The 20,504-nt window shown below is 47.4% G+C and overlaps 2 protein-coding genes and 1 non-coding gene across 8 annotated transcripts in view; 1 reads left to right on the top strand and 2 right to left on the bottom strand.

The window, feature by feature from the left end:
• Nucleotides 1-20,504, bottom strand: part of LOC147024007 (5-hydroxytryptamine receptor 3A-like) — a 132,274-nt gene that overhangs the window by 15,812 nt on the left and 95,958 nt on the right. For 5 of the 6 annotated variants that reach the window (XM_085890152.1, XM_085890154.1, XM_085890153.1 and 2 more), the window contains exons 2-4: nt 15,220-15,380; nt 11,071-11,115; nt 5,602-5,711 (exon numbers count right to left, since the gene is read on the bottom strand). In XM_085890152.1, coding sequence (XP_085746278.1) covers nt 5,602-5,711; nt 11,071-11,115; nt 15,220-15,380 — 316 coding nt within the window. Of the gene's footprint in view, nt 1-5,601; nt 5,712-11,070; nt 11,116-15,219; nt 15,381-16,525; nt 16,836-20,504 lie in introns of those variants that run through there. The other variant, XM_085890155.1, reaches the window with a different exon arrangement.
• On the top strand, nt 7,802-10,905 carry LOC147024021 (uncharacterized; the record flags this gene model as incomplete). The annotated part of the gene is made up of 2 exons (XM_085887161.1): nt 7,802-9,465; nt 10,809-10,905. Coding segments are annotated over 2 exons (1,761 nt in total), but the record flags the coding sequence as incomplete, so codon positions are not given.
• LOC147024020 (U1 spliceosomal RNA) lies at nt 17,172-17,335 on the bottom strand. Its single transcript, XR_015060579.1, has one exon. It is a non-coding gene; the product is annotated as a U1 spliceosomal RNA (small nuclear RNA).

Genomic DNA, 20,504 nt, shown 5'->3' with positions numbered 1-20,504 from the left:
TGGTGAGACGGGGGTTACCGGCGCTCTCAGCGCAAAGCTTGGTATGGGAGAGGGGAATGGCTGACGCTCCTTTCAGCGAGTTGACGCTCTTTCCGAACACTCTGGACTGCACTAGCTCCGGCAACTCTCCTTGGCTGTGGCCTCCACATCGCCCCTTTTCCGGCGGTGGTCCCCACTTAGCCCTCTGGCTTGCCACTGAGCCCCTCCGCGTCCCTGCTCCGTTCACCAACTCTCACTCTTCTCCGACCCCTCCAGACTGCCTCGAGCTCCGTTGTGCTCGCTCTTATATAGACCGGGGGAGTGGAAAAATCCGACCCCTGACCTTTGACCTCCAACCTCTGGCCAAGCGTACCTGGTTGAAATAATCGAGGCCTCGCCCTATCAGCGTAACCCCTGACCCCAGCAAAGCCGACGTAGTAGAAATCACCAAAGCCTCGCCCTGTCAGGTCAGCTTCATCCCGCCGAGCTGATGGTGGTGTTTATCCCCGAAACTCCGTCCGCCACGCGGCTTCGACCCGCCCAACGAGCCGATGTGTGTGTGCGTGTTTCGCCGGGGCTTTGTCCGGCCGAACCGATGCGTGTAATGCATCGAAGCTCCGTCCGCCACACGCGGCTTCGTCCCGCCCGACCAGCCGATGTGTGTGTGAGTTTTACCGGGGCTTCGTCCCGCCGAACCGATGCATGTAATGCTTCGAAGCTCCGTCCGCCCGCGCGGCTTCGTCCCGCCCGACCAGCCGATGTGTGTGTGAGTCACCGAGGCTTTTGCCTCTTGGCGCGGCTTTGTCGTCGGCGGAGCGGACGTGGTGGAAATCACCAAACGGCCCTTAGACAGCGCGACTTCGGCGTTGACGGAGCGGACGTGGTAGAAATCACCAAACGGCCCTTAGACAGCGCGACTTCGGTGTTGACAGAGCGGACGTGGTGGAAATCACCAAACGGCCCTTAGACAGCGCGACTTCGGCGTTGATGGAGCGGACGTGGTAGAAATCTCCAAACGGCCGCTTCAGATTGCGCGACTTCTTCGTTGTCGGAGCGGACGTGGTATAAATCACCAAACGGCCCTTAGACAGCGCGACTTCGGCGTTGACGGAGCGGACGTGGTAGAAATCACCAAACGGCCGCTTAGATAGCGCGACTTCGGTGTCGACGGAGCGGACGTGGTAGAAATCACCACACGGCCGATTAGATAGCGCGACTTCGGCGTTGTCTCTGGGACGAAGGCGATGCCATGTTTGTGGGGTAGCGTTGTTGATGGTAGGGGAGGGAGAAAGGCAAAGGTGGTGGGGGTTTGGTTGTGGTTGTTTGGGGGTGTTGTGGGTGGTGACGATTTGGTTGTTGGGGGATGATTGGTTCAAAATAATGATAGAGAAAAGAAAAACGGCTATCTCAAAGGATCACAGCTCTGTGAACACGGAAATTCCCTCTAAGCAACGGTGGGGAAATCTAACTACACATATACTTATCGTCATAACTGATCTGAGGTCCTTTATGGTGTTCTGCAAATTTCCACAGCCGTAACAATATATTAACGAGAGAAATTGTGTTGAGGATCAGAGATATACCAGTTAGCACTCCTCTATCATGCACCAAAATTGATCCCTCGAAATGGCCACAAATGCAAAGAACATATAATAGGAAGTTGGGCCAAGAACAAGCATTAAAGGCAAGATCAAGGATGCAGGATGTGTACCTCATGTTGGCAATGGTTGTACCTAACATCAACTTGGAGGTTCACATATGAATGGAGTCACTTTATTCCAGCTGTTCTTAATTCTCTCTCTCTCTCTCTCTCTCTCTCTCTCTCTCTCTCTCTCTCTCCCTCTCTCTCTCTCTCTCTCTCTCTCTCTCTCTCTCTCTCTCTCTCTCTCTCTCTCTCTCTATCTCTCTCTCTCTCTCTCTCTCTCTCTCTCTCTCTCTCTCTCTCTCTCTCTCTCTCTCTCTCTCTCTCTCTCTCTCTCTCTCTCTCTCTCTCTCTCTCTCTCTCTCTCTCTCTCTCTCTCTCTCTCTCTCTCTCTCTGTCAACATTGTGATAACTTAGGGGCCATGGGAGTGGTTGAATACACAGTAGCAATAGCTCATCCTGATTGGAGATATGACGACTTGGCAGGCTCAGTAAATCAACCTTGGTTTCACATCCATCGTGATCCCATTTCCATCAAGTCCCCCACTCATAGATAAAGCTCCATGCACAACAGGTTGCTTCGTGCAGCTCATCAGGCTTTGGCTGCTTGGGTTGCACCAAACAGAACCACCTCTTCCCAAAAGTGCAGACATGGCAACCACAGATAAGTGCTTTGGAAGAATGCAAAGCTGTTTTGAGAGTGTCAGAGCAAAAACATATTTTTGGTAGTTTTTTTGACTTTGTCATATCAAGGGTTGGCAATGGCACACCTGAGTTGAACAAAGCAGGTTTTTCTTGCATTAACAACTCGCAGAGCCTACCCGTCGCTTCGCTGATGGACCAATTAGTCTTTCTGTCTGCCAAGAATTGTTGGTGAGAATGAGAAGGAGAGGAAGACATATTTACTACTGCATAGAGTGATTTAACCCCTCACCCCAACTCCCTGTCCTTGTCCTCATGTCCCGCTCTCTGTACTTTGCCCCCATTCGGCCTGATGTCCCTTCCCACTGGAAATGTCTCACATACGTTGATAGGCTTTGACAGGCCCATCCGTTTTTTTTTGGGGGGGGGGGGAAGGGAGGGGAAGGAGGACAAATTTACACGTGTGGAGAGAGTGCTTTAACCTCAGCGTTACCCAGGTAAAAAAGGAAATTGTAATACCCTCTGCCACCACCACCAGGTGGCGCTACACAGTACACATTTACATCGAGAATTTATGCCCTAAACCTGCTCCCCCCCCCCACATCCCCACGTGAGGCAGCAGCCACATAGCCCATGATATATATATATATATATATATATATATATATATATATATATATATATATATATATATATATATATATATATATATATATATATATATAGTTACGGCTGTGGAAATTCGCAATACACCATGAAGGGTCCTTAGATCAGTTATGACGATAAGTAACTGTGTAGTTAGATTTCCCCACCGTTGTTTTGAGGGATTTTTCCGTGTTTACAGGGCTGCGATCCTTTGAGATAGCCGTTTTTCTTTTCTCTATCATTATTTTGGACCAATCATCCCCCAACAACCAAATCGCCACCACCAACAACGCCCCCGAACAACTACACCAAACCGCCACTACCTTCACCTCCACAACCCCACCCCGCAAACATCGCCTCACCCCCATTCTCAAACGACACCCGCCAACAACCAAACCACCACAGCAAACCCCCACCACCTTCGCCTTTCTCCAACCATCAACCACACCACCTGTCAACACCGAACATCGTGCTGTCCAAAGCCAGATCGGTGATTGTTACCAAACGCGTCATGCCACGAGTGCACATGGATCCTTTCGGGAGAGGAAAAACGGATCAGGAGAGGTTCACGCCCCCTTTCCATCCGTCCAATGGCTGAGCATCGGGCGGTGTGGCCCCGCCTCCAAACGCGAAGCATATGGATCCCTTTTTGGAGAGAGAAACGGATCAGGAGAGGTTCACGCCCCCTTTCCGTCCGTCCAATGGTTGTACATCGGGCGGCGTAGCCCCACCTCCAAACGCGATTTGATCCACGTATTTGAATATGCACTCCACCCCCGGGCTATATAAGAGCAAACGCGGTGCGGCTCGAGGTCAGTCGGTGGAGCCGTGAGTCTGGTTGAGTCGGAGAAGTCGGCGGTGAAGGATATACGGGGACGGACGGTGGAAAGGAAGAAGCTCAAAGCAGGCAGTGCAGACGGGGCCCGATCAACGAACGGGAGACGGAGCTCGGAGTGGAGGTCGAGGGGCGAGTTGCGGAGTGGAGCAGGGACGCGGAGGAGGGCTCAGGGGCAAGAGTTCACCGGAGTCAGTGCGGTCCCGAGGCCCCGTTAGGGGGGACCCAGCGTCAGCCATTCCCCTCTCGCCATCCCGAGCAACAAGAACCTTCCCCATCCCGGGCATCAAAAATTCCCCCATCCGCGCTGAGATAGCGCCGGTAACCCCGTCCGTTCCCCACCCCAACCGTGGTGCCGACCGAGAAACACGTGCTTGCGTGGAGCACGCCGGAGGGAGCTCACCGGCCACGCCAGGGGCACGGAGTCAGGCGCGTTACGCTGACATTGCGGCTTGCCCGCCATCGCGCCACGAGGGCACGGGTAAGACTACTTCGGTCTCGTTGACCTGGCCGCTCATCCAGGTTCCACGCGCATTTGGTCCACGGACCTGTCTGCCTCCTTGCCTATGAGGGTGGCTTTCGTTTTCTTTGTTTTTTTGTGTAAATGTATGTGTGGCGCCAGTCTTGTAAGTAAATCTGTATAAGTGTGCTGAAAATAATTGCCCTTTTTATTCGGTTGTAACTCTGCGTTGTCTTCTTGCTTTGACTGTATACGTGCATTGTTTTGTATAACTGTAAATACGTGCTTGTCTGAGTGTGGAATAAAATGTGCTTGTTAAATTGTAACCCGTTTCGTTGCGTCCTTTTCTTCGTTTGAATGTTCCATCTTGCATCACGGAAGGGATTGGTAGTGGGTGTAAGCACCCGGTAACTAATCACGCCCGTCGGGGCCGGCGATAACACCGCTCGGTTATCACTGAAGCACGGAACGGACCGCTTAAGCGGTTCGTGTCCTAGGCCGGCCAGCGGCGAGGTATGATCGCCCGGTTAACTACTCGCTCAGGTACTTAGGTAGGTCGAGTTTGGCGAACAACCCTATCCTGCGCTGGTGGCCGAATAGCACGATTGTGGTGGGGTCGAAAGACCCACCCATGACTAGCTCCTGGCGATAGTTCCAAGGAGGGTCACGACTGAATTGTCCGTTCCGGGTGGGCGACGCGGTCGCGATTCGAGTTACATAGCCGATCGCATGCCAGGCGGACCGAAATTCGTATATGTATGTATATATATATATATGTATATATGTATGTATGTATGTATGTATGTATGTATGTATGTATGTATGTATGTATGTATGTATGTATGTATGTATGTATGTATGTATATATATATATATCCTGGTGTGTTGGCGCAGTGGTTAGGGCAGCGGCTTGGGATCCAAAAGGTCCTGAGTTCAAGCCCCGTTGGGCCACTGAAATAATACACCAGGGGGTTGACTCAGCCTGTCATCCTTCCGAGGTCGGCGAAATGAGTACCAGTATACTGGGCTGGTGTATACCCCGGTTAAAATAGGTGTACCATATCCCTGTGTCGTAAGAGGCGACCAGGGTTGCGTCAGGAAGGGCATCCGGCGTAAAACATGTGCCAAATCACTATGCGGATCGGATGATCCGCTGTGGCGACCCCTAACGGGAGCAGCCGAAAGGAGAAGAAGAAGATATATATATATATATATATATATATATATATATATATATTTATATATACCTGCATTCACTAAGGTTTCCTTTATTAAAAAAAAAAAACATCACCTACCTCCAGATTTTTTATAATCACCTGATTTCTGCTTCAGCATTCATATAAAACCATTCTTGTTTGATTAAAAACTACTTTAAGGGAACGAATAACTTTTGCTTACACCTCATGGATGACTATATCAGGTGTCCAGATGCTTTTGATTGGCAGTGAAATTTTCTCCACATTCTCATACCTGGCTGGGTCCCATGACAGCCGTTCATCAAACCAGCTCTGCTTTGAGGAAGAAAACATCAGTGACATGAACTTTGAGAATGGCATTTGATTGCAACACAACTTAACACTCATCATGTTTGGTAGATCACAGCAAGCTGTTCACCTGTTCATGCTTAAAGGTGCATGTGATGTGTGATGTGAACCCTAACCCTAACACTAACCCTCACCCGAACAGCCCTAACCCTAACCCTAACCCTAACCCTAACCCTAACATAACCCAAACACTAACACTCTAACATCTAACATCTAACCCGAACCCTAACTGTTAAATTCATATCACACATCACATGTGCCCCTTATTCAGGTCATTGATGTAATGGTGTTTCCTATATCGCATGTTAAAGCCGTGTGATGCATCGAATGATTGTAGAGATGGGTCCGCTGTTTGTAACATGACAAGTTAGGAAATTAAGCCAGAAAAGTACAATAATGGCAATAGAGCCAACAAAAAGCAATAATGTTCATGTAACATGCACTGTATCACCACAACATCAATTAAAACATGCTCTGATCTCTCCCAAAGGGGTTCATGATAACCCGTCATTCCAATTTCCAGAATGACAGCACAAGCAGTATTTTTGTGCACAAATAAGAAGGATTACAAAGGGCAGGTCAAGTGTGGGGGACATGAAAAGTAGTACACAATCCTCGCACTGGGGCCTGCATGCCAGCACTGAGGCCTGTATTCCAGCACCGAGGCCTGCATGCCAGCACCGAGGCCTGCATGCCAGCACCGGAGCCTGCATTCCAGCACTGAGGCCTGTATTCCAGCACCGAGGCCTGCATGCCAGCACCGAGGCCTGCATGCCAGCACCGGAGCCTGCATGCCAGCACCGAGGCCTGCATTCCAGCACCGAGGCCTGCATGCCAGCACCGAGGCCTGCATTCCAGCACCGAGGCCTGAATGCCAGCACCGGAGCCTGCATGCCAGCACCGAGGCCTGCATCCCAGCACAGGGGCCTGCATCCCAGCACTGGGGCCCGCATCCCAGCACTGGGGCCCGCATCCCAGCACTGGGGCCTGCATGCCAGCACAGGGGCCTGCATGGCAGCACAGGGGCCTGCATGGCAGCACTGGGGCCTGCATCCCAGCACAGGGGCCTGCATCCCAGCACAGGGGCCTGCATGCCAACATCGGATCCGCATGCCAGCACAGAGCCCCGCATCCCAGCATAGGGGCCTGCATGCCAGCACTGGGGCCTGCATGCCAGCACTGGGGCCTGCATGCCAGCACAGGGGCCTGCATGCCAGCACATGGGCCTGCATCCAAACACTGGGGCCTGCCTGCCAGCACAGGGGCTTGCATCCCAGCACTGGGACCTGTGTGCCAGCACAAGCACACTGCTATCGACCTACTCTCCCATCCACCTCTCACCATCTGTTCTCACTACCTCAATGATCCACTCTCCTGACATCTATTACTCTTCCTGGGAGACGATTCAACATACCAACAACTTTCCGAGTAAAAAGTCCTTGTTTCATCTAAATTTGAACTCACTTCTCATGATCTCTCCCTGTCCCTTCTGCCATAGCTGGTGACATTCCAAACTTACCTTCACTAGCTGTTATACTTGAACCAATTCACACAACACACGAGTTATAATAATTTTCTCACAACATAAACATTGCCCAGCCCAACCGCTCCATATTATTATTCAAACTTCGAGTGTTATAGTTAGGGAATTTTAGCAAATTGTATTGACCATCTGTGAAAAAATTGCTTACCAAAAAATTTCTTCACTAACGTATTCATCTAGGTGTCTACTAACACCTATCAATTAGTGCAAACCCAAATCCTTGTGGAAAATTCTGGGGAGCCAATCAAAGTTCGGGTGCTCCGAGGGCCTGCACGAAAAAAATCGGAAAAATTAACTTTTGCCAATATTGACTTGTGGGATGTCTAACTAGGGGTTTTTTGGGGTGCTGAATTGATTCCAACCATTAGATTTGAGGAAAAATGAATCCCTGGCCGTAAAATATTGATATGATACATATTTAGATATCTCAGACTGTGTTTTGCGGTAATTTGGCTCAATTGATTCAGATTGTTCAAATTGTGCTGAAACCAGCATCCAACATTTTTGAAACCACTGCTATATTGTTGGTTATACTTTGTGCTCATGCTCAGTAGAATTCGCACCAAGGATAGTCACTGTCTTCGAGGAGAGGATGGCAGAGAGATTGAAGATCTTAGCTGAAGGAGGAAGGACACCAACACTCTGGGTCTGGTACTATGGCAGAATTGACGTCATCAAGGTATTCATCAGGAGTGAGCATGTCCCAGACCACACAGGTCATCTCAGCTGCATCATTGGAATGCTCAATACCTTCGCAGCAGTGGGCCACCATCAGTACGCAAAGGGAGCAAGGCTGTATGTACAGCTAATGCATCAGCGACAGGAGAGTCTCATGTTCCAGGAAACTCTATCCAAGTTCACTTTGTACGGCAACCATGTAGTCAGGTTCTCAGACCATGAATGGTCCGGCACATGGACCGACATCACGATAGAAACCACACTCATGCGTGAGGCAAAATCCTCCGGTGGTCTAAACAGAGGCCGCTTTTGGAATGAGTCTTCTCATGAGTCTTGGGTTCAGACTCTGGACCACTTCTCGTTCATTCACCAAGAGCGAGAAAGAAGCATGGTCAAATGTGGGGAACCTGTCCACACCGACGTTAAAAGAGCCCAAATGAAGAGAGATAACGATGCTGTCAACACCATAGTTGGGTACTTGGAGGAAGTCAAACCTTTCGATGCCACACGGGACAAGAAAACTCTGGTGTCCTTCTCAACTGGGTTCAGCAGCACTCCCGAAGACCAAATCAACGCTGATCAAGCAGAAGAAGTTGGCAGAGCCATTCAGGCTAAGATGGATGGGAAAACTGTTGTGGATGCATTGGTAACCAAACACAAGGTCAAATCACTTGCAAGCCTCAGATCTGGACCCAAAGTCAATGGCGAGAAGCTGGTCATTGACTCACTGAAGCTATTCAACCGCCTCATTGTCATCAGTGAGCATGAAGTCAAGACCAAAGAAGCTCTGCGCTTTGAGTTGACACCAAAACCGATGTCTCTGTTTGACAAAAATCAAAAGTTACGAAAGCCAGACAAGGCTGCCCTAGCAAGGTCCCTGAAGGCATGTGTGGCACCTGTCAAACAACCCCCCTGCACAAGCCTTGTGGTTGATGGGTGGCTCCTGCACAATGTCAAGTGGGAGGCTAACCTTACTTGGAAGGATATTGCCAAGAGCTACCTCCGGTTTGTGAAGTCCATGGGGAGCCATCGCCTCCGGATAACGGTGGTCTTTTACGGATATGGCAGCTCCACCAAGGACCATGACCACTTGAGACGAACAAAGAATGCATGCTGTGACATTCAGATTCATCTGGATCTCAAAATCATCATTGCAAGAGAAAAGTTCCTCGATAACAAGAACAACAAAGCCCAGCTCGTTCTGCTCCTTGCTGAGACATTTAGTAGGAATGGAATCAGTGTACAGCAATGCGCCGATGATGCCGACACCTCCATCGTCCGCGCAGCTCCAGATGAGGCAAGAGAGTCCCCTGTCGAGGTGAGGGCTGAGGACACAGACGTCCTGGTTATGCTGATTCATCATGTTGCAGACCATCCGATCTTCCTCACGACAGCCAAAGAAACATCTTATGATGTCGGAAAGATCCGGGTGGCCCTCCCAAAGATATACCGGAAGTATCTCATCTTCTTGCACAGCTTCTCTGGCTGCGATACAGTGTCTGCAATTTTGGGGTTTAGCAAACCAACTTTGCTAAGCAAGCTCTGCAAGACTGATGAAACTAAACAGAGAGGACAATGGATGTGTTTATGGACATCCGAGCTGAGAAAGGTGATATCATTAAAGCAGGCTGTGATCTTTTCATGCTCATGTTCCATGGGAAATCCTCCAAAGACTTGGAAGACTTGAGATTCGACATCTTCAGCAAGCGAGGTGCTACTGAGAGCATAAAACCTGAGAAACTCCCCCTGACAACAGGAGCTGCAGCACAGCACTCTCTCCGAGCTTACCTCCAGACTAGAGACTGGCTGATGCTGCAAAGTCCATCGTTGGATGCCTGGGACTATGGATGGCAACTCACTGAGCAAGGATATGCACCAGTCCCTTCTACAGACCCCATTGCACCAAACTAGCTCCTGACGTTTGCCAGCTGCAACTGTGTGGGGGACTTCAGCTCACTCAGGTGCTGCTGTAAAAAGCAAGGAGTCAAATGTATTTCTGCTTGTGGCATTTGTCATGGTAACTCTTGCCTGAACATAGACCAGCTGGATGACAAGCGGAGTGAGGAAGATACTGGGCAGTTTGATGAATAAGGTTGTAAAAGCTGACGAAGCAACATTTCCATTGAGCACAGTTCTGTTAAAAATGTCAATAAAATACATTTTATATGGTCAAGTAGTGTTTTTTTTCTCAAAAATAATGGTTGGAATCAATTCAGCACCCCAAAAAACCCCTAGTTGGACATCCCACAAATCAATATTGGCAAAAGTTAATTTTCCGATTTTTTCGCGCAGGCCCTCTGAGCACCCGAACTTTGCTTGGCTCCCCAGAATTTTCCACAAGGATTTGGGTTTGCACTAATTGATAGGTGTTAGTAGACACCGAGATGAATACGCGAGTGAAGAAATTTTTTGGTAAGCAATTTTTTCACAGATGGTCAATACAATTTGCTAAAATTCCCTAACGATTAATGCAAAATATTATTTAATAACTTACTCCCCCCCCCCCACCTTTCCCATTCTGTCCTTTCCAACATCTCTGTCTTGACTTTTTACCTGCCTGAACTTTCCTCACCTGTTTACAGTTCTCTTTAATAATGAATAAAAAAAGGCCTCCAATCCCTTTTTTGACCATTCCACTTTCTAATCTACTGGTTTCATTGATCTGACAATACTCTGCCTTTCTCTTGAATGTGTTCCACATACAGTATGTCTACAAATCGAATTATTCGTTGTACACCACTGTCCCAGCCAAACAATGATGCCAATAGTCTATAAACATATTGAATATTTGGGCGTTGAAGGCCCCTGGAATAAGATTGCCCTTTGTATGTGTTTCAAAGGAGAAGCTTCTCACTTTTTGTGCTGGAGCACCACATGGGTCCAACTCCAGACCGAGATAGTACTGGAGCCAATTGGGTCAAGGTGAATTTTCAATGATATAATAAATAACTAGGACAAGTAATGGGTCATTACAAGTATGAAAATAAGTCATTGGAGGGAGACAGAAAACTAGCTCAATGACATCATTGTCTATCTGCTCTTGAGACTTAAAAGGGAAGAGAAAGTGACGAGGTGATTGAAAATGAATGAATTGAGGCTTACCGCTCGGTACCAAAGGTAGGTTGTGAGTATTTGGTTCTTTACATCCTGCAAATGGACAAAGCATCATGTTTGTGTGTCATTCTTACATGCTTTGCATGTCATCGATGTACGTGCTCACAAGAGTTCATACAACTGATGTACATGACATACCATTGACATAAAGCTAACATCCACATGTAGCACTCACAGTGTTTCCACTCACATTGGTGCCAAAACGTGTTCCCAGCACAAACAAAACATTTATTCGACCGAGACCAACGGTCAGCCTGACTCAGAATACAACACAATGCTTCTATCCCAACATCTACAATGTAATTGATTGTAAATATTCATCACTGTATGCCTGGTGTTGGCTAAATTGTTAGGGTTGTGGGCTTGGAATCCTGGGGTCCTGAGTTAAAATACTGCTTGGCCATTGATTTAATACCAGGTGGGGTTGACTCAGCTTTGTCATCCTTCTGAGGTTGGCAAAATAAGTACCAGCCTGCTGGGATGATTGAGCTATTCGAGTATCTTGCATCGGAGTGGCGACCTGCCAAGGATTGTGTCCAATAGCCCAGGAGACTGTTTCAGCAGTACCGACACTCTGTACAGAGCATGGTCCCAATGGATGGATTAATCACATGGTAATAACAAGTTAAGGAATATTCTGGTAAGGCCCTTTGGTCCATTGTGCCTGGAACTTGATATTCTTGGTATAATCCTACAATGTCTCTTTGGAAGTCTCTCACTTCCGGTTCTGGGTTTGCAGCAACGGCAGGTTCTCTCAGGGCTCTCTGTCAACTTTCTCAAAGTTAAGTTTCCGGTAGTTATCTGTCCCGTTTAACTGTTTATTTTCTCACCAACATGTTTTTGTGGGTTCCTAGTTTGGCTTTGTTTCAAAAATCATGCTATTTTGTAAATTTTCGTCAACCTTGTCTTAACGGATTCCTTGAGGCCTACCCATCCTTCCCATCTAGGTGTACGATCATTTATATTTGTATTCTCTCCCTATTACCATCAATTACTATTTTCCATACTTTCCCAACGTCCCCCATCCTCCCAACTAAACACTGTTTCTTTTCTTAAAATTAAAAGAATATAAACCCCAAAAAACTACCTTTCTCCCTGCATACCCATGAGCCCAATCATCATCATCCTCCTCCTTGTCCTCCTTCTCCTCCTTTTTCTTCTTCTTCTTCCTCCTACCAGCACACCATCTTTCTTCTATTTGAGCTGACCCACCTCTCACCATTACCTTCATGATTTCTTCCTTCAACCTTCCATTCCCGAATCTTACCTAATCTTCAAAAATCCATCAAAAAATAATAATCTTCTTTGTATCCTTTCGATCTATACACCTCCTGTATTCCTGCAACCTCCTACCAGCACACCATCTTTCTTCTATTTGAGCTGACCCACCTCTCACCATTACCTTCATGATTTCTTCCTTCAACCTTCCATTCCCGAATCTTACCTAATCTTCAAAAATCCATCAAAAAATAATAATCTTCTTTGTATCCTTTCGATCTATACACCTCCTGTATTCCTGCAACCACGTACCTCTCCACTCTTCCTGATACTTTTCATCGACCCAGCAGCTTCACTGCATTTACTGTTCTAAATTCACCATACACTTCCATGATTTTACTTCACCCTTCCCTTTACCGAATGTCACGCAATCCTTATTTAATATACATAAATAAATTCACTTTTGACAATACACCTCCCATAGCAACGTGCTTCTCCCGTAACCACGTGATCTGTTTCCACCCTCTGTGTTTACCGATCCAAATTCACCATTCACCTCACGATTTTTTTCTCCAACCTTTCCATTACCTAATCTGATGAAAAAAAAAGAATAAAAACGATCTCTTATAATGCTTAATCTTCCTCTTTCACACGTGTGGTTCTCATTACTGTATCATAATTCACGACTCTTCTACTATTTCAACAGACTGTTCTCAATTCGACCTTTCCCTCATACCTTACCTAAAAAATCCAACTGTTACAGCGTTTCTTCTCTCCATTCTCTTAATTCGCTTTTATTGCATCCATCAAGAAATGTGTTTAACCGCATCCCTGACCTAAAAAAAAAAATTTTAAACCCAGTTTGCTATGCTTGTTCACTTTCCATCAATCATTTTTTTTTCCAACTTCAGTGCCAACTCACCCCTCTCACTCCTCCCTCTCAAAGCAACCATTACACTCTTCTCCCTCCAAGCCTCCCTCTCACCTTTCTCAAAAACTCCCCATCACCTTTCTCCCTCAACTCTCCCCACTCACCCTTCTCCCACCATTCACACCTCACTCCCCTTCTCAAAGTCCCCCCTCCGTCACATCCACAAAGCTGCCTCCTTCCCCTGCCCTCTCACCTCCATCTCATCACTCGACCTCCTCAAATCCTCAACTGCCTTCTGCCCCCTCTCCCCCAGCACCACAGAGCCTTTTCTCCTCCTCATCTGGCTTCCTCCCCAAGCTCTTCTGGAATCCCCCACACTCTTTCAACAACTCTCCTTACCTCCCTCCCCTCCTCCCTTGTCCTACCCTCTCCCTCCACTCCCACCCCCTGCACCCAAAGCCTCCTCCCCTCCCTCTTCATTAACAGTGTGAACCTCAAATATTCGGGGCCTTTGCTCAAACCTCACAGATCTTTCCATACAGGTTGCCACTGACAAACCAGACATAATCTGCCAAACATAAACTTTCCTCCCACAAGACGTCTCTGACTCCCAAGTATCTCTCACTGGTTACTCCCTCCTCCGGTATGACAGACCTGAGCCTCGTCCTGGTGGAGGAGTTTCTCTCCAACAAAAACTCTATTCCATGCACTGCCCTTACTCCCCCATACCCCCAGGAATACCTCTGGCTCTTCCCCTCTACTCCCACCTCATGTTTATATGTGCACTGTACCGTCCACGAAACAGGGATGACTCCATTTACACCTCACTATCTGAAAACATGGACCAACTTCTATCTTCTCATCCAAACTTTCTCTTCCTCATATGTGGTGACTTCAATTGTCATCATGCCAGTTGGCTGGGTGTGGGTACCTCTCTCACCTGTCATGGCTCTTCAGCAAAAGATTTCTGTGACTCATTGGGACTGACTCAATCGGTCAATTTCCTGACCCGGATCTCAACCAATTGTACTCCATCTCTTCTGGATCTGATTTTGACAAATTTCCTTGAAAATATCTACTGTTCTTCCTTTGCTCCAATCGGTTCTTCTGACCACGTCCTTGTCAAAGTGGACATGTCTCTGGATGTTATCAGAGAACCACCTCAGCGCCGTTGAGTCTGACATTTCACTCAAGCTGACTTGCAGGGTCTCCAAGCAGCCATCAAATTTCGAGACTGGTCTCCTATCGCGACTTTCTCCAAAATCAACTCATCCTGGGAATTCTTTCAAAGAAACTTGCTCTCCCTCATGCACAGATTTATCCCCTCTCGTCTTCAGTTGTCCTACCCTTCCTCCCACCCATGGTTCACTGAAGCTTGTAGCAAGGCAGTTGTTCTGAAACAACTTTCCTTTTCCTCATGGAAAGCAAACCCAACTGAGGGTAATCTCAGCTCCTTCCATAAAGCTTGGAACAAGTGTGTATGTACCTTCAGGAGAGCCAAAAATAACATCTTTCTAAGCTTAAGTCTGAACTCTCAAACCTCTCTCCTTCCTCAAAATCCTGGTGGCATCTAATCAAATCTGTTTCTGGTGTATGTTCCCCCTCCAGCCCTCCCTTAACTCAAATGGCTGATACCGCATGTGAAAAGGCTGAATGCCTAAACTCGGTCTTTGCATCAAAATCTTGTGTCTGAAACTCAAAGCTTTCTATACCCACCTTACCCAGTCACACCCAACTGTCCCTGGAATCTGTGTCCTTTCCCTCTGACAAAGTGGAGAGTTTGCTGTCAAACTTCAACTGAGATTCTGCAACCGGTCCAGACGGCATCAGCCCACGTGTCCTAAAAACCTGCTCTGCTGTTCTTGCTCACCCTCTCTCTGTTCTATTCACCAATGATGCAACCAGCAAGCCAAAAAGGCAGCACACAATGGGAACCATGTTGTTAAGTGGTCTCGAGCACTCGATTCCCTTGGAGTGCTTGCTTGAGCGCTTTGAATCAAGCAAGCTGCTTGCTAACGGAACAAACCCCTGGACTTTCTCATTCGTACCACTTTGAGGATAGCGTAAATGGAGAAGTCCAGGAAAACATTTGTGGTGGACGTCCAGTTCCGTACTGGTCGGACTTTGACGGTGTAGTTCTGTAAGAGATTGTTCGCCAGCCGAGCAAGCATCGTCGGCTCTCTGGCCATCGCTCCTCCCACGAGTACACCTGCAGGTTGAAAGAAAGCATATTGAGAAGGTCACTTTGAACAACCCATCATTCCCACAAGAGTGAAACGAGACACCAAGAATAACACACGCCGGTTTCATGTGTACCAAGGGAGAAATCAGACTCCTCATTTCAAGCAGCCACAACAATGCATACACATATCACCACATCCTTCTGTCTGCCTTGCTCTTCACTGAAATCTACCTGCCATCTGTCGTGAAAGTAGGTATAAGCCTGTTATTCCGAATTATGAATGAAACTTTCATATTATCAACAAGGTGATATAATTATAATATCTCTCTCTCTCTCTCTCTCTCTCTCTCTCTCTCTCTCTCTCTCTCTCTCTCTCTCTCTCTCTCTCTCTCTCTCTCTCTCTCTCTCTCTCTCTCTCTCTCTCTCTCTCTCTCTCTCTCTCTCTCTCTCTCTCTCTCTCTCTCTCTCTCTCTCTCTCTCTCTCTCTCTCTCTCTCTCTCTCTCTCTCTCTCTCTCTCTCTCTCTCTCTCTCTCTCTTGCAGCCTGTGGCTGCTTGTTGCATCATTGGTTGGGACGCGGCTATACTGCTGATGCAGTGTCCCCCTTACCAGTACACTGGTACTCATTTTGCCGACCTCAGAAGGATGGCAGGCTGAGTCAACCTCCTGGTGTATATTAATTCAGCGGACAACGGGGCTTGAACTCAGGACCCGAGGATCCCAAGCCGCGACCCAAACCACGAAGCCAACACCAGGAATATCCAACGAAATATATATATATATATATATATATATATATATATATATATATATATATATATATATATATATATATATATATATATATATATATATATATGTATATTTCTGGTTCACTTAATCCAAGAGTGTGTTTAATCACCAAGTTTCTTTGAGAGTACTCGCCAAGTGGCATAAACTCACCCAAGCACTCCAACAAAACCGTTGATAAGGAACGGCTGGCTTGGCAAGCGATAGCGAGCTGCTTGGTAGCTGAACAGCAAAATACCCCAGGAAACTGAACACATTCCGGGAAAAGGAATGCAATTTGATTTCAGCAGATCCCATAAACTAGACCGACGGATATGATGACAACATGACAAACTAAAACAGCACTCGCTATAGCACGTACCTCGGCCACGGTGAACATGTTACCTTTTGTAGTCCACTGATAATCTGGATCTGAATCCCGAACTTCAAAATCGAAACGACTTGTTCTTGTTTCCGAACCAAGTCATCCACCTAGTTTTGTCCGAATCCATCCATAACTTTTTGAGATCTCATCCTATGTTGGCTGATTGTATCGTTTTTACCTCGAACATCTCAATGGTGAAGAAAAACAAAAACCGAATCAATTAGTCCTTTTCACACTCCCAACCTGTCCACCGAGTTTTGTCCGAACATCCATAACCTCTCAATATATCCTGCTCCCAGACAGACAAAGAGGGGTGAACACATTACCTCCATCCACCATCAGTGACGGAGATAATTACGTCACTTGCAAACTTGTTATCAGGGTTGTGTTCATTCACCAAGCAGATAACTATCACTTGCCAAGCCAGCCGGTCCCTCTTTACGGTTTCGTTGGAGTGATTGCTCGAGTGCTTAAGCCACTTGGCGAGCGTTCCACAAGAAACTTTGTCACTGAACACACCGAAAGAGTTCTGCACATCCCTCGTGGGAGAAAGCGATTTCGAATTAACTGTGGCAGTCTTTCAACAACAAAGGCATAACAACTACATACTCAGCTTTTCATGACAACAACTCCATCCAATAATCCATCTGTTTTTATTTTAAAGAACAGGGGACAGCGCGAACGCAGTCCCCCACTACCACAAATTGTACAGTCGAGTTTCCCACATTTGGGGAAATCGCAAGGGTCAACCCACCCGGTGTGCAATGGGTTGGTCTCACCCTGAGAACACCACCTTGTTGATCATGGTGTTTCCCCTGTCAGGTAAGTATGAGTTATTAACCTCCACGGGTCCCTTTTCTTAGTACGAGCACCGTCTTACTTTACCGGGACCGATTCACTCCGTCCCTGAATATTTATTTAAATGTTCAATGTTTCCTTTATCAACACATCCTGATCGGAATATTCGGTTCGATATTGTGATTTAGATATTTGGAGAATTTCTCACTTTGCTGCTGATTGAGGAGCAAATTATAAACGTTTTTTCGATGGGATAATTCTGAGGATGCCTTCCTGTCATGACGCTAGGTCTGTTTCAATCATGACGTCATGACGCTGAGTTATGTTTCAACTCATGACGTCATGACGTCATGGCGCTGGATATTGATTTGAGATTTTCCAACTTGCTTATCAGCCTGTCCGCCGTGAAGCAAGACACAGGCTTTTGCAATTCAGGAAAGGTCAGGTATGGGAGCCAGCACCGGAGCAGCACGTCGCTGCATCCACTTTCCGTTGGTACTCCAGGGGCCTCCGTCTGGCCATCCCCCAGGCAGATTCCTGGCCTATCCCCATCTCCTTGAAATGCTGATCAACCTGCTGCAACCACGAGGCACCTGGTCGGCCCATTGGCCTCCTCCACTGACGAGACTCCCTCGCTGAGAGAATCTGGTGAGCAGGATCAGCGTCAGGAAAACGAGCCACGTGTTCATACAGCCACAGCTGACGCTCACGGACTATGCAGGTAACAAATCTCATTTGAGTCTCATCAACCGCTCATTGGAAACAAGGTCCGACCAGCGATAGCCAAGGATTCTCCGAAGAGACCTGGTACCAAAGGAATTAAGTTTACATCTCAGATCCCTGGTCAGAATTCAAGTCCCACATCCGTAGAGCAAGACTGGAAGCACCAAAGACCTAAAGACTCGGACTTTCGTACTCCCGCACAGGTACCGGCAGCACCACACCCCATGATCCAGTGAATCCATGACTCCCCAGGCCCGACACAGATGTCTGTTGACCTCTGACATGTTGCACATGGGCGATGGTGCGAAGAACGAAGGATTGATTGGAGATGTAAAAAACCTGACTATAAAAGAAACCCGCAGCGCACACAATAAATTAACCTATTAGACATAAGGACGGGACCCTGACCATAAACACATACTTATTGAAATAACTGAACTGTGGGGGCTGCTGACTGTCTGTGTGCAAAAGGCTTCCAAATCCGGAACAATATTAGGTAGCAAGTGAACAGTTAGTTCTTGAAGTGATGTGTTAGATGCAGGAGAAATGGGCAGGAGTAAAGACCTGAGCGACTTTGACAAGGGCCAAATTGTTATGGCCAGACAACTGGGTCAGAGAAACTCTGAAATGGCAAGGCTTGTGGGATGCTCCCGGTCAGCAGTGGTGAGTACGTACCGACAGTGGTCCGAGTAGGGACAAACCATGAACCGGCGATATGTTGTTGGGTGCCCAAGGCTCATCGATACGTGAGGGCAACGAAGGCTATCCAATCTGGTCCAAACCGACAGAAAGTCTACTGTGGCACAAGTCACAGAAAGTTTTAATGGTGGTCATGGGAGGAATGTGTCACAATACACAGTGCATCACACCCTGCTGCGTATGGGGCTGCCAAGCTACAGACCAGTCAGAGTGCCCATGATGACCCCTGTCCACCATCGAAAGTGCTAACAGTGGGCACGTGCGCATCGGAACTGGACCTTGGAGCAGTGGAAGGAGGTCGCCTGGTCCGATAAGTCCCATTTTGTTTTAGATCACATGGATGGCCGTGTCCGTGTGCGCCGTTTACCTGGGGAAGTGGTGGCACCAGGATACACTGTGGAAAGACGACAAGCAGGTGGAGGGAGGGTGATGCTCTGGGCAATGTTCTGCTGGAAACCCTGGGTCCGCCCATTCATGTGGACGTCAATTTGACACGTGTCACGTCGCTAAAAATGGTTGCAGACCAGGTACACCCCTTCATGGCAATGGTATTCCCTGATGGCAGTAGCCTCTTTCAGCAGGATAATGTGCCCTGCCACAGTGCACACATTGTTCGGGGATGGTTTGAGGAACATGATGAAGTGTTCACGTTGTTGCCCTGACCTCCAAATTCTCCAGATCTCAATCCGATTGACCATCTGTGGGACGTGTAAGCTATACCGACAAGTCCGATCCACCGCAGCTCAACCTCGCAACTTAGAGGACTTGAAGGATCTGCTGCTAATGTTTTGGTGTCAGATACCACAGGACACCTTCAGGAGTCTTGGAGAATCCATGCCTCAGGGGGTCGTCGCTGTTTTGGCAGCACATGGAGGATATGTATATATATATATATATATATATATATATATATATATATATATATATATATATATATATATATATATATATATATATACATATACATATATATCTTCTTCTTTAGGCTGCTCCCGTTTGGGGTCGCCACAGCGGATCATCGGTATGATCCGCATAGTGATTTGGCACATGTTTTACGCCGGATGCCCTTCCTGACGCAACGCTGGTCGCCTCTTACAACACAGGGATCTGGTACACCTGTTCTACACGGGGTATACACTGGCCCAGTACACTGGTACTCACTACGCTGACCTCGGAAGATTGACACGCTGAGTCAACCCCAGGTGTATTAAATCAGTGACCCAACGGGGCTTGAACTCAGGACCTTTTGGATCCCAAGCCGTTACACGAACCACAGCGCCAACACCAGGCTATACGTATATTGCATACATATATATATATATATATATATATATATATATATATATATATATATATATATATATATATATGTATATATATATAAATATATGTTGTTGACACCACGGGTACCGAGTCACCAGCTTGTCACTCAGGGGGATTAATCCCCGTTGTCCTCGGAAGATCCGGACCTAGGGCCACCGCTCACAATCAACGTTGTGGTACGGTGGGTTGTTGAAAAACCACGAACGCCACCCAGTTAACCACGAGCGCCACCCAGTTAACCACGAGTTCCAGTGTCCGCCTTCTAATTATGCCGTTTAACTCGAGGTCACGTGGTTACCTGAGTGGGGAGTACGCCCTCGCCAAAGTACCAATGTTATCTTGATTAGATTTTAATTTGGGCGGCCGAGCGTTTTAACCGCTGGTGCGTGCCGACGATTTTTGGTGAAATCTGTGGGAATTACTTCCCAGTCTCTCTCGGTTCAGACAATGCCAGAT

This window comes from Eptatretus burgeri, chromosome 7, assembly GCF_056783735.1.
Source record: "Eptatretus burgeri isolate ZD-2024b chromosome 7, Ebu_testis_v1, whole genome shotgun sequence".
Lineage (NCBI taxonomy): Eukaryota > Metazoa > Chordata > Myxini > Myxiniformes > Myxinidae > Eptatretus > Eptatretus burgeri.
The sequence above is the reverse complement of the archived record's forward strand: the minus strand, read 5'-3'. Positions and strand labels throughout refer to the sequence as shown.